General features: G+C 41.7%; 1 protein-coding gene across 9 annotated transcripts in view; it reads left to right on the plus strand.

Annotated features, from left to right (window-relative positions):
• Positions 1-14204, plus strand: part of FNBP1 (formin binding protein 1) — an 89598-nt gene that overhangs the window by 64208 nt on the left and 11186 nt on the right. For 3 of the 9 annotated variants that reach the window (XM_053961972.1, XM_053961973.1, XM_053961981.1), the window contains 5 exons: positions 354-500; positions 3966-4163; positions 5529-5711; positions 13794-13808; positions 13958-13993. In XM_053961972.1, the coding sequence (XP_053817947.1) occupies positions 354-500; positions 3966-4163; positions 5529-5711; positions 13794-13808; positions 13958-13993 (579 nt within the window). The remainder of the gene's footprint in view (positions 1-353; positions 501-3965; positions 4164-5528; positions 5712-13793; positions 13809-13957; positions 13994-14204) is intronic. The other 6 variants (XM_053961977.1, XM_053961978.1, XM_053961979.1 and 3 more) reach the window with 4 other exon arrangements.

Raw genomic sequence — 14204 nt, forward strand, 5'->3', positions numbered from 1 at the left:
TCTGAACATGCACAGAAAATGAAAGAATATATTGCAGAAATTCTTTTAAAAGCCTTAGGAGCTATCCTTACAAAAGTCTAAAGCTGGGGTTTGACAAATCAGCATTTTTAACATAAAAAGTTAATTGAAAAAATTTCCAGTAATAGTAAAAGAGATTACTTTCAGAATGACATTTTGATGTGCGAGGGAACAATATCACTTGGTGCCTTCCTGAGAACAGCTGTCCTAGTTTGTTCTTAAAAATATATTTAATCCTTAAGTTTTCAAGTAGTTGATGTAAGCTGGAGAGGAAAATTGGGTGAAACTGTGAAGTTAATCTTGATGTTTGACCTGAATGAAATGTAATATTTTAGAAAATACAAGAGATGGAGGAAAGAAGGATCGTGAGGATAGGTGAATCCATGAAAACCTTTGCAGAAGTCGACCGCCAAGTGATCCCCATCATTGGGAAGTGTCTGGATGAGATAACAAAGGCTGCAGAATCAGTGGATCACAAGAATGTAAGTGTTGCATTGTTGGTTGTCATACTTAGTATTGGTCTCAAATTTACAGAGACTGAAATCCTGGCCCCAAGCTCAGCACAAGAGCTTTGCAGTCACAGAATTAAACCAAAGAACAGCTTCTTGTCCCAGGCTGCTTTGTCTGGGGCAGGATGTGCTCAGATTATTTCCCAAATCTACTTAACATTCAGAAATGCCTTTCCTGCAATACTTTTTAATATTTATTTTTTAATTAGGGAATATTCTCTCATTTTATTAGGACAATTACTTACTGAAATATTGCAATTTAAAAGTAGGCATCAGCATGTGATGTTTGACATAATTTCAGATACTTAATCACCAATTCTTATAAAGTTGGTTTATCTGTCTCATAGTCAGAAAACTGTCTGTTTCAGAAATGCCTTAATTCCAGTTAGCTTTATAATAATGAAAGTATTTAAAGTATTGGCTACATGAACTATTGCAAAATCTTTCTGTAAAATACTTCTTTGCAGGTTTGAGGTTTGCTGGCAATCTGGAAATGAGCAAATCTTGATGTCTGAACATCATTTTCCTTCACAGGATGCAAAGAAACCTGTCTGATAGAAAAGCTGATAAAGATTTCGGTTGAGTTTCCTGATGCACAGTGACTGCAAGGCCAAATGTGTTTTCTGTTTTGTTTGCAGAGTGATCTGCTCCCTTCCTACATGAAGCCTCTGTTCTTCCAGCCTTTCTCATGGATCACATTAGTGCTTCAAATGCTGACAGCATGTGTCTTGCTGCCTGTTTGAATTTCCCACAGATGTTTTTCACTGGAATCTTTTCTGAGCTGTTCAGTGCCTGGAGCCATGAACTGGCAGCATAACCCTGAGGCTGAAGTTTTGAAATTAATCCTCTACTCTCTGTTCAGCAATTGCTCTCCCAGAGAGCAGCACAGGAAACTCAGGGATCTGAAAACCATCTCTGGGTGGGAAAAGGGGAACTGGGGCAGCAACTCCCATGTTAGAACAACACACCCTGCTTGAGGCACAGCTTTTGGTGCTGCATGGTGAAATCCTGCTGGGGAGATTCATATCTCAGCTTGCACTCTGCCCAAGTCTTCTTAGCAAAACACGCATGAAAATTAAGCTGGGTGTTTGAATCAGGGTGAATTTTATATTCTCTTGCTCACAAATAACTCCATGATGGCTCCTAGATAAGTGTGACATTGGAAAATGATGACTTTGAGCATTGATAACTGAATTTAGCAGGATCTCCTGTAAACACTGTGCTGACAAAGATGTATTTAACCAAAATAGTTATATCTGAGCAGCTACAAAGGGTTTAGTGTGTTCTACCTGGAAACAGTTATGTTCAGTAAGAGTTCTTTTTCCTTAAATATCATCAAGGATTCTTTTCTCTGGAGCAGTAATTTCTAACTGTGTTGATTATAATGAAAGTTCTGGATTACTTACTAAATGTGCAACTGTGTAAATAGGATTGCTTTATGCCCTCACTGCACTGCAGAGAATTCCTGTTAATGCCAATAGAAACTGCCTGGACTTAGCAGGGGATACTGGTTCCCTGTTATTGTGTTCCTACATTAGTTTTAAATGTTTTTTTTTTTTTTTTTTTTTCCATTTCCCCTTTCTAACCACTTGAACAACACAAAGGTCGTGTGGCAAGTGTGAGCTGTGGTGACTGCCTGGTGAACCTGTGCAGAATCTGATTCAGAGGGTTCTAGCAGCAGATAAAATGAATTTGTTATGGGCTTGGAGTTCCTGTTATGACATTATCTCTGTGATATATGGAGCATGATGGTTATTTTTAGCTCCATTGTAGTGGAATGATGTTTTGAATAAATGGAAGGAACACTGTAAAATTCAGAGGTGAAAAAGTGAAAGCTCCATGCCTAGGATAAAATACCAGTGGAGTATTTAATATAACATAGTGTAATCTCTTAAAATCAGAGAATGGTTTGGGTGGGAAGGGACCTTAAAGCCCATCCAGTGCCACCCCCTGCCATGGGCAGGGACACCTTCCACTATCCCAGGCTGCTCCAAGGCCTGTCCAATCTGGCCTGGAGCACTTCCAGGGATGGAGACTCCAGGCTTTTGTAAAGAGTCTCTCCATCTTCCTGTAGGCTGCCCTTAGGTACTGGAAGGCAGCAGCTGAGTCTCCCTAATGCCTTCTCTTTTCCAGGCTGAACAATCCAAATTCTCTCAGCTTTTCCCACTCTTTCCCCCCCCCACCTTCTCTAATCATTCTTCATCTTGCTTTCATGTCTGTCATTAAGAATACCTTCAAGTTTAGATCTCAGAAAGTTTTGATGTCAAACAAGGACAGGATAATGGAAAGTGTTGTTCTACCTCCCTAAAACTCATGCAGGAATTTCATGGTGTCACCTGATAGACTGAGGATCTCAAATCCATGTGGGTCTTCACAATCCCATGAAGACTTTTGCAAAGCTTTTGCTGTGTCTGTGTTTTCCTCAATGGAGCCTGGCCTCTGGATACGTTTATATTCCAGCAGATTTCTCCTGAACAGCATTTTACCTACAGCCATTCACAGCACCTGTGAAATGCCTTCAAAGCAAGCAACAAGTTCTTTTTATGTAACAGGGCAGTGATGCTCTTCTCTAGAGAATAATAAGATATTTGTGTGCCAATGCACAGCATCTCTAGAGATCTTGGAATTCAGCTGTCAGAATATAACATAATCTCTCTTCCCAACCAAACAAGTAGATAAGAAGTCTATTAGGATATTTTTGTCCAGAGTCCATTAGATTTCAATGCATTTGGCAAGCTGAGGTCTGAATTTGATCTTATGTATAATTAATTTTGTTTGTAGACTTGAGTAGGAAGAATGCTATGGATTGGTTTGGCTATGATTTGTGTTTTTTTTTTTCCTTTTCTCTCTGTCCAAAACAAAAGAGCAAAGCCATTGTATGCAGGCTACAGCCAGTTTGTGGCTGAGTTAGATCCCTCCTAGCAGTGCCAAAAGGGAATGTGGCTTCAGTGGCTCCCACACCAGGGCACAGGGCTGCTGGTGTGACCTCAGACTGCTCAGATATTGGATAAAGCTCATGAAACATTTACAGCCATTTACTGTCACTAAATTCACAACCAACTCCTTGACTTGTGGCAGAGTGATCACACAAGAACTCTGCTTTATAGGAGTCTTTATTGGGGTTTTCCTCTGATTTGCTAACAGCTGTATTCCCAGCAAACCTGTACCTTAAATCTTTGCTATGAGTCACTTACTAAAGTGTGATTTGCTTTTCTAGTCAGTAAAGTTCATAAGCTCTTACTCCTTTTCAGCAGAAGGTGGACAGACTTGCATTGATCCTGGGCTCTGGAAGGGCACTCATTCCCAGGAATGAGCCTGGTCACTCTCAGGGTTGGTCCCACATAGACAAACCACCTTGTTCTGCCTTAATGTGCCACCAATTTAATGTCAAGCCTCACCTGAGATGTTTACACTTGTGTTGGGTCTGTCCCATTCCAGGATTCCCAGATGGTAATAGAAGCCTTTAAATCAGGGTTCGAGCCTCCGGGAGACGTCGACTTTGAGGATTTCACGCAGCCCATGAAGAGGACAGTGTCTGAATCCAGCCTTTCCAACTCCAGAGGGGATGGGAAGTCAGAGCCCAAGTTCGGTAGCAAATCCAAGGGCAAGTTATGGCCATTCATCAAGAAAAATAAGGTACTGATTTGCAAACTTGAGCTTGGTGCTAGTATGTGTTTTGTCAATAACCTGTGTCTTGTCTAGTAATCTTGGCAAGTTTAGTTTTTTAAAGAGAATTTTAGATTCAGAAAGTTAATAACTGATGTCTTAATATGGTGTTTTGTTGTAGTCTTTGGTTACTTAAGTTTCTTTATAACTTTAATTTTTTTTTTCTTGTATAATTTCATTAATTATGTTGCAGTTTTAAAATTAATTTAACTTAAGTTGTCACGTCTCTGCCATGGTCCATTTCTGTTCCTAACTCAGAGAAAGAGTTGTAAACCACTTACCTAGTGCCATGTGTGCCAACTAACATTGTTACCTGTGGGAAGCTTCAGTGTGGCGTTACTGTTTTGACACTCCTCAAACTCTCCTTGGCTTTCCATTTGCGTTGTCTTTCCAGTCTGTGCACTGGGGTCAGCAGGTGGGTGGCTGGGAGCAGGGAATTGCTGGGATTCACTCGGAAGCACAACTAATGGAGCAGAACTAACTGAGCAGTTGACTGTAAAAGACCATATTAACTAATGTACCCATTAAACCTTTTCCATCCCACTGTCATACTTTACACCATAATGCATGGCAGCATTTATCTGGGGTTACCAGGACGTGTCAGGGGGACTGGACTCTATCAGGTTTCAGTAACACTGATGGAAGCCCAGAATAGCTTTGTTTTTTTGACCTCACTCTTGCTCTGACCCTTTACCAAACCACTTAAATTTAAGTTTTAAAAATCTCCATGTTCACAAGGGGTCATTCCTGTAGTGCTGGGAGAGGACTTGCTGTCTGGTGCTTACATCAGTGTAGCCAGAATAAAAACACAACCAGGACTAACTCCTGAGCAAATTCATAGAATGATCTGTACAAGTGAAGTGTGATGCACATCGCTGAGGTATGATTTGGAAGCAGGAAGGAATGTGGTTTGTTGTTTTCCAGATAATAGAAACGCTACTGGGCACTAAGGTACCTTCCTTATCTGATCCATTTAAATTCAGGTATTTGAAAGCTCTATCCATATGCATTATTGCAGCTGTCCACAGAGCAGAACAGGGCAATTTATGGGGATAGTGCTGCATGGAAGAGTCTGCATGAGCTTCCTTCAGAATACTTTTGTGTTACTCTTCTGTTGCATCACTTACTAATACTTTCATTTATCACAACTCTTCATTTAACATAACTCTTAACTACTGCTTCCTCCCCTCTTTTAAACCATGGCCTTTAATATTTAATTATTTAATTGGTTTTTTCTCTGGATTTCAAATATTGGTTTTGATGCTTATTTTCGTTTTGTGTTTTATCTTTTTATTTTGGTTTTTATTCTGTCACTTCTCCATCTCTTATACGTAGCTTATGTCCCTTTTAACATCCCCCCATCAGCCCCCTCCTCCTCCCCCTGCCTCTGCCTCACCCTCTGCTGTTCCCAACGGCCCCCAGTCTCCCAAGCAGCAAAAGGAACCCCTCTCCCATCGCTTCAACGAGTTCATGACCTCCAAACCCAAAATCCACTGCTTCAGGAGCCTAAAGCGCGGGGTAAGTTCTCCTCTGGATACCTCTCTCTCTCTCTCTTTTCTTTCTTGCGCTTTTATTGCACGTTCTGTTACGTAAAAACTTTTGTTTTGTGAACAGTTCCATTGTGTTTTATCATAACATGCAGACAAATCCAAGGGTTCCCAACATATAAAGCCATTTGTAGTCAAAACCCCCACAATGAAACCACAAAAAGCAGAGTTCCTGAAGGAAATTACCCATCTGGGTGTCTTGGGGGAGGAGAGGCTGGACAAAATACAGAAGGAGGAGCTGAATATTGAGTAATGCACATGTAAGAAGTCAAAGTCTTTAGTTTTTCTCTCTGCAGGGTGGGTTCATCTCAATGTCTGTGTCAGAAGGAGATGAGTAAATTAGGAGGGATTCTAGGAGATAATAGTTGTGATTTCAGTTGGTAGAAGTTCAGTCTGGAATGATGTGACATTGTCACTGGAGCAGTGGGAACTTTGTTCCAGTCACTCAGCTTGTGGCTCAGGTGCTGCAGTGTTAGTTTGTGCAGTAACTCTGAGTCTTGACATAAGAAACTGGTGAGAGGAGGAAGGTGAACTGATTCTGGGTGGTAACAGCGCCGTGCCATGGTCCATGTGTGCTTTAAACCAGGGCTGCCAGGTCAGGGGAGACTGGGACTCAATTCTCAGTGCCACAATGCACAGTTTAAAATAATATTCTGTGTGCAAAAGCCTTATTGGTGCAGTATGCAAGCTCCAAATGACAGAGGAGAGGTTCTGAGGGAGCAGGATTTGGGATTCCCCTGCCAGCAGCTGCAGTGCAGTGTGTTAGTGCTGGTTTAAGCACTGTGTGGTGGAAAGATGCTGAAAGCCTCCATGGCTGACCTGGGGATTCACCTGGGTTTAGGTCACACTGGACCAACATTTTGTGACTCATCACCACTGTTCAAAAAAATGGAAATATGGCCTGAGGTTTTCCAGGTCAGCTGCAGTTCCTGTTGCTGACAGCAGCTGTGGTTATATTCATAAACCAATATTGAAGTGTTTTTATGGAATGAAATCCTCTCATTGGTGGTCTTCAGAAGCAGTAAATAAAATGTTGGATCCCTGAGAAAAAATTTGCCATTTTTCAAACAAAAATAAGACTTTATCTTCCCAGAAACTCACACATGGCATGGTTTTACTGAAAGTTTGCTGGCATAGCATGGCTTTGCCTCCTAGGTGAAACCCTTAGAATTATTTCTCCTGTAAAAATTACAGGAAGGAGACAAAAGTGTTTTAAATGTTTTTTAGAGCAGACAGTAACAGTGAGGAAGTGACTACTTAAAAAAACCCAAATTCTGCTCCAGGCACTCATTTAGGACTGAGGACTGGAGCTGTATAAAAGCAGAGATGATTTCCGTGGGGAACTTCAGTGGTTGGTTACCAAGAACTGAGAACAGTGCTGTAAACAATGCACCATCTCATCGGTTACAGACAGAACAGTTAAAAATAAAGATGTTTTAAACAGTTTCAGTTCTTTGCTAGGAAATTGCCATTTAATGGGACACTCAGAACACAAAAAATCCCATTTCTTCCCATCCCTGTTTCACTGAGGAAGTGGGAAGTTTCTAAGCTGTCCAAAGGTGGGTTCTGTACGTGTCCCTCCTTACCTCAGTTGCAATTTGACTCAGAGCATCTTTTCTCAGTGGTTTTTCCAAGTGGAGACAGACTTTCAATTCTGCTTGTGCAGCAGCAGAGCTGAGGATGTGCTGGGTGGTGGCACCACTCCAGGGGTGACAACTGGAGCCCTCCTTGTCCTGGGCAGTGCTGGGTCACTTTGGGGTGAAGCACTGCTGGAGGTGAGGGGGTGTGTGGCAATCTAATGCTCCATAGTGACATTCAGAGAACAGAATGTTGAAAATCGTGCTGAGTATTTTCTACTTGAGTTAAAAATAGTGGTTTGTAGTTCCATGGGCACTTCACCAGTTTGTATTTCAAATGTATGAACCCCTACTGGGTGATTGCTTGGCCATATAAGCAATTATAACTAATTGCTTTTCACAGTTCCAAAGGAAGGCCATTATTTGATGTATTAAATAGCTAAGAAATCCAAGCACACCTTAAGAATTTTGCATGCCATATTGTTTTAAGTCCTTTGTGTGAAAGGCAAAGTAATGAGAACAATGTGCTATAGTCTTCTCTGGAGTCCCTCAAATTTCTGCTGATGCATTCGTTGAGAATGTGCAAGGAAGGGCTATTGCTAAATCTTCATTTAAACCTTTCACTGTGTTCTTTTGCTATTTCATTTCCTTCCCCTGTCAGCTACCAGGATGTTTGTATGTAAATACTTTTCCTGCCTGACTCATCCTGAGGATTTGGGCTCCAGTGTTCAGATCATCATCTCTTATCCCAGAGGGATGAATTCAGGCCCCTTGGATCATCTAGAGATATGGAGGAGGAGGAGGAGAGGCTGAAAACCTCTGGCAGCTTGCTCTGTCTCATTTGGAAACTTGTCAAATTCACATTTTAGAGGTCCTTGGTGATTTGTGTTTTACAAATGGTCAGACTAAGAGATCATCAAAGTGCCATATGACCTTCAAAAATAAAAGCATTCTAACCAGGCAAAAAGAAAATCAAGAACCACCCAGAAATCCTTTTAATTTATCAGGTGAAAAATGAGTGTTTGGTGTTTGCTTCAGTTGATGTGACCCTGTTGTATGAGGTACAACTAGACAATACTTTTAATTCTGCTTTAACCTTATTAAGTTTAGTAAGATTATTTCCTCTATTCAGTTCTTTACCATTCCCCTGTAAAATCCAAAAACATCTTAATTTTGCTCAGGAGCATGAGCATTAATGTCAGGAATACTGGATTGTGATGCTCCCAGAGGAATAAGGAGGATGTAGGGTGGAACTCTCCTCTGCACAGAAGAACATTTGATCCGTTCATCAGGGAAGCAACTTTTTGGAAGGTCGTGCAGGGACCAGCAGGGCAGCACAGTGTAACAGGAGTTGGGACTCTGGATCATTTCATTTGCTCTGAATTGTCTCTGCACTGCTGGGTTTGTTCCTTGGCAGAATTCCACTCCAGACACCTTGAGTGAAGGTGCCCACAAGGCTCTTTAAGTCTTATTTTTAGAGTATTCAGCCAAATTGCCAAGCAGGTCCTTCCTGGATTTCTTGATAACCTGAGCTCTCAAATCCTACAATGCCAAGGAAAAAAGTTTACTTCAGAAAAAATGGGATCACACTCCTTTTTTGCACTGTCTTAAGGAATAAGGAAAAGTAACTATTTGATATGAGCAAGTCCTGAGACTGTAGCAGGATGAATTCCAGCAGCAGGAATTGCACATTGTAATTGATCCTTGAAACACAACACAGGAATGGATTCCCATACAACTCCTCTATGAAATCTGGGAAATCAGAATGTGTCTGGAGAGGGAGTGTGTTTTAGCAATTTCCTTTTAAAATTTTGGTTTAGCATCTTAGGTTGCATTTGGCAAAATCACTGGTGACTGTTCAAGCACATTATATAATTAGCTATGATATGTTCTGTGCCCAGTCTGGTTTTAATTTTGCTTCCAAACCAAAAATCCAATGAATCTTGTTTTCATGGAAGGAAATAGATGCCTGAACAATTCACAACAGATGCAAGGTTAATGTGGAGGCACCAATACCAGTATCAGCAGTCACTGCCAATATGAAATCCTAGTCTGTTTAAAAAAAAAATTAAATATTTAGGTTCTGACTCTTGTCAGTGTCTATGGTTTTCTAATCACATCTTTGTATTTCCCTCAAAGCTTTTTTCTTCTAACCCCAGCAGCAGAAATGTCCATTATAGAGAATACCATAAAACTGTTAGAGCACTTATTATGGATCAGAGCTAGGAGAAGGGGAAAAAACTGTCATACATTTTTTTCTGAATGTTTTTTCTAATAGCTGCTTTAAAAGACGCTATAAAATTAGTGTAGCACTTCAAATCAACTTCATCTCTTTAGGGAAGTTAAAAGCCAGAAGAGCACAAAGAAAGAGGAACTAGTTACATAACTTATAATTTCATTTATGCTTGCTCTGCTTTTTCTAATTCCATTTTGAGGACAAAGGAAACTCAGTATTCTACTGGTTGGTACTAATTTTGTCTTCTTTATTTTTATTGCTGCAGCAGCAGTAACATCAGCACCTTTTTTTAAAAGAGCAATCCTCCAAACTAACAACATCCAGGGGTAGAACTTACACCTTTGAATGACTCCGTGTGCGCTGTGTGGATTTGCCTTTCCTCCCTCTCCCCAGAGCCTGGGAAGTGACTGAGCAGGGAGGATGGTCTGGGAGCTGGGGCAGACAATACTGCCAGTATCCAAGTTCCATAAAGCACACGGAAGAAATTTTGTGGTTTCCTTCCTAGTGGAAGTTGTTGACTTCATTACAATGTGATTTTATTTCCATTGCGCCCGTTGCTGTTGAACCTCTGGCACCACGTGCACTCCTGTCCCTCGACACCGAGCTCTGAATCTGCCCCACTGACCAGTACTTTGCTGTTCTGTGAGCATGCAGAGGCAGCAAGCAAACCACCCCTTCTCCAGCCTGCTCTGCTCCCTGCCCTGGGAACACTTGTTGCTCCAAAGTGTCTCTCTCTGTGCCAAGACCGGGACTTTTTGGCGGGTGGGGTCATTAAATCCGCGGTTTGCTCTAGCACTGAGAGAGATGTCTTCTGACCTTGGTTTAAACAAGCATTTAAAAGTACCATCTCTTCTGATCTCTCTGAGCATGCTGAACTCTCAATATCCACCTGGTTCCCAGGAGGCTCCCAGTCTGCACTTTGAGGGTAGTTAAACACCAAGCTGCCTTTTGCTGTAGAAGCAGTGAACACAGAGGTGCTGTGCTCGTCCCTGGTGTAACCAATGTGTGTTTTCTCTTGCTGACTCACCAGCAGACACAGTCTTTGTATATTCACAAAGAACTCATGAAGAGGACTTTAGGGACACCCACGTGTGCCGTTGAGGCTAGGGAATATGTTGTAAGTCTGAGTATGGTGTGATCAGCCCATACTGTTGCTACACAGTCGCTAACCCCACTTACAACGCCAGCCCGAGTGTGCTGTGGGAATGTGCTTTGTTAAAGAGCCAAGGAAAATTTGGTGGGAGGCAAGTGGCAGCTTACAGTGTGATGTGCAGGAAAGATAATGTCTGCTAGTCCTGGAAATGCTGAAATTGGCACAATTAAAGTAGCTGGACCTGTGAAATTCAAAGTGTAGTGAACAGGTTCTGCACATTTATTTTAAATTATTTAATTAATGCAGTCTTGAGCATCACGAGCCCTGATTGAGAAGAATTCTGTGCCTTGGTTGTGAAGCATTCCCTAGAGCCTTTGGAAGCTTCTGTGAGCTGTCTATAATGATGATAGTTCATGGAATCAAGATATGTGACCTCTAAATCTGCTACTTGGACAAAGCAGAGTATGGGGAGATTGTTACAGGGCCACAAAAAAAAAAAAAAAAAAAGAAAATTACCTCTTGGTTGTATGTATGGAAGTCCAGTGATTTATTTCAACCCTGTTTTCTGTAAGTGAGGTTAGTGGCCGTGACTGTCCAATAACACATGGACCTGCTGGCTTTCATGCTCTCTCATGTGTTATTGAAGCTTGTGGCTCTTAGACTCTTCATTTTTTTTCCCTGCAAGACTAAGCTAGGCTTGGTTTAAATTGACAGCTTGAAATGCATTTGCTCATTTCAAAGAAATGTAGCTTATTTGATCATCTGGGGGGAAAATGCCTTTGTTCTCCCACGAGCTGCGAGCAAGTTTCGAGCTGTGAAAACCCAACAGAATGGGCAAAAGTAGTTATGTAGTGTTTAATGCAGATTTATTTTCAATCTGCTTATATTTGTTTATAGAACCTGAATCACTGTCATGTAAAATTACCAATAAATTTCAGAAATTGAAAACTGTGAACACGACTCATTTCAGCATTTCATTGTTTCCAGCCTATGAATTGCTTTATTTATACTGGTTATAACAATCCCTGATGTACTATTTGGAAATGCTATTAATAAGTTCTCTATTTTTGTCATACTTAACAGCAAAAGAATTGGGCATACAGTGTCTGTAATCCCTTTCAAATTTGCTGAATTTGCAGCAAAAGAATAGCCTTGATGCAGATGATTCTCCGCAGTATTTAGTGCCTTTAGAGTGAGTAGTGTTTAGCCACTAGCGCATGTAGCATACATTTGTGCCTTTTTAGAGTGCTTCATAGGTAAATCTTTATTCTGCACCATGAGTCTTGTCTGTATCTATGTACAAGAATCTCAATTTGTGCTGATCATGTCTATGCTAAAGTTCACAGGAGTGCTAAAGCAATGATGCAAACACAAGCTGCCTACGCTGAATTTCTTCAGACCATTCTTTCTCCTTCTATGATTACTCTCTCCAATGGATTGGATTTGTTTGCTTTATTTTTTTAATGGCCTCTTTAGCTCAGAGGGTGAATTTCTTCATGGCACTGTGATTATTATCATGTGTTTGTTTCCTAATGGACTGGACTGCAGAGGGAAGTGTCACTGCTGCCTTGTCACTGAAGGATCAGTTCACATGTAGCATTTCACTGCTATTTCAAGAGCATTTATTTTCCTTGAATGGCTGGCATGTGTTGCTGTAAAAATCCTGGTAACTAATGGGAATTGTTATTTTGGGGGAAAAAAAGTGTATTTCTTAAATCAGCTGCCCACAAGAGGTGTGGAGCCTTTATTTTAAATCCAATCCTAATGAGTTGTGGTTTTGCTAGAAATGGAGCATCTGTTTGAGAACAGCATTGCCAGGAGCTGTTGGTAGTGGGAGAGGACTTGAATGGAAAGAGGTTCCCAAGTCTGGCAGCACAAATCCTTGCCTGGAGAGAGGCATTTTCCAGCATTTACCTTCCAGCTGTTGTTAACATGGAGCGTGTGCTTTTATGCACCTCAAGTTTGTTGGGTTGTTGGGGCATTTCACAACTGCCCCGAGAGCTGGCAGGGCAGCTCAGCCCCTTGCTGGAGGAGGAGGAGGCTGGGTGGAGTTTGGATTCTCCTTTTCTGTCTGGCTTTAGATCTCCAGCAGCAGCTCACTTGTGCTTGGCACAGACCTGAGCACTGTCAGTCCCCCTATCTCTTGGAAATCCTTCTGAACTGCAGCTGCTTTGTTGTTTTGCAGTGCTGGAGGAGGCTTTGGGAGTTTTGGTGGTTCTGTGCCCAGGCACAGGTGTTCACCTGGGAGTTTCTGGGGCACCTGCCCAGGGCTGTGAGTGCAGGTGAGGCAGGGCAGAGATGCCACTCCATGGGCACACATTGCTTTCAGTCTTGCTTTCCCAGAGTAAGTAAAAGATAATATTTGGGCTCTGTCCCAGGAAATGTGGTAACTTCTGAAGAATTAGATCATGTATATCGTTTAAGGAGGCTGAATAATATCTTACCATGCTGTCATAGAACCAATTTGGTGTCAAGAGAATAGATGTTTTTCTCCTCCTCCTTAGGCCTGACCTTGTCTGACTGTGGCCAAAGTACGTTTGAGTCTGAGTATTTGTTTCTGAATTGTTCAAGAATGTGAAATGGCTTTCTGTGCCTGCCTGGGCAGCACTCTGCAGTGCACAGGGACAGTCCAGGGTGCTGTCCTTTGGCTGTAGCCAAGAAGCAGGCATTCCCTGGAGGTCCCATGGTGCTGGCTGCTGCTGGAGCTGCTCCTCGCCTCTCCACCGAGGTTTGGCTCAGGGCTGAACCCCCAAAGCCCTTCCATGAAGTGGCTGATGCATTTCAGCACATTTTTGATCTAAAGTGATGCCCATGCATTTGCAAGCTGTGAGTTTTTCCCACCTCAGTGCTGTGATGAGAGCTCCCAGTGTTGTTGGAGGAGCTGTTGTCAGTCAGTCCAGGCCTGATCTCACCTGTGCCCAGGTCCAGCATTCCCATTCCTGTTTCTGGCCAGGTCGTGGCAGCTCCCCAAGCTCATCTTGTGAACTTTTGCACAGATCTGTTAGTGTGACCCATTTTGCCTTCCAACAGCAAGGGGATTGTTTCATTTTGTTGTAACATCAGCCTGAAAAAGTTCCTCTTCTACTGATGCACTGTTGTTTTTTCTCTTTCTCCCCCCACCCTGTATCTCTCCAATTTTACATGAAGCTTTCTCTCAAGCTGGTAAGCACATTTACAGCATGCCTGTCCTGTGTTTTAATCACAATTTCCTGTGTGTGTTTTAATGTGCACTGTGCCACATGTGACATGACGCTGAAATTAACTGTTAAATTTGTTTCTTCTTTGTGTTTGCTTTTTTTGACATTTATCAGATAAATCTGAATACACAGGTCTGGAGTCTAATAGAGGTGATCAGAATTCAGTCTTCTAATAAACTGCTAAAAAATTAACTCTAATATATAGTTTAGTTTTCACTTTTATAATCTAGGGCTATGAAAATGTAGAAAAACAGTATTGAGCAATTCTGCTACTATATAAGTATACATTAAAACATTAAAAGAAGGAGAAAAATTAAAATAAAGGCCTCTGTGCTTGCTGGACTTTTTCCAGAGAGCCATG

Source organism: Vidua chalybeata, chromosome 21 (genome assembly GCF_026979565.1).
Source record: "Vidua chalybeata isolate OUT-0048 chromosome 21, bVidCha1 merged haplotype, whole genome shotgun sequence".
Classification (NCBI taxonomy): domain Eukaryota; kingdom Metazoa; phylum Chordata; class Aves; order Passeriformes; family Viduidae; genus Vidua; species Vidua chalybeata.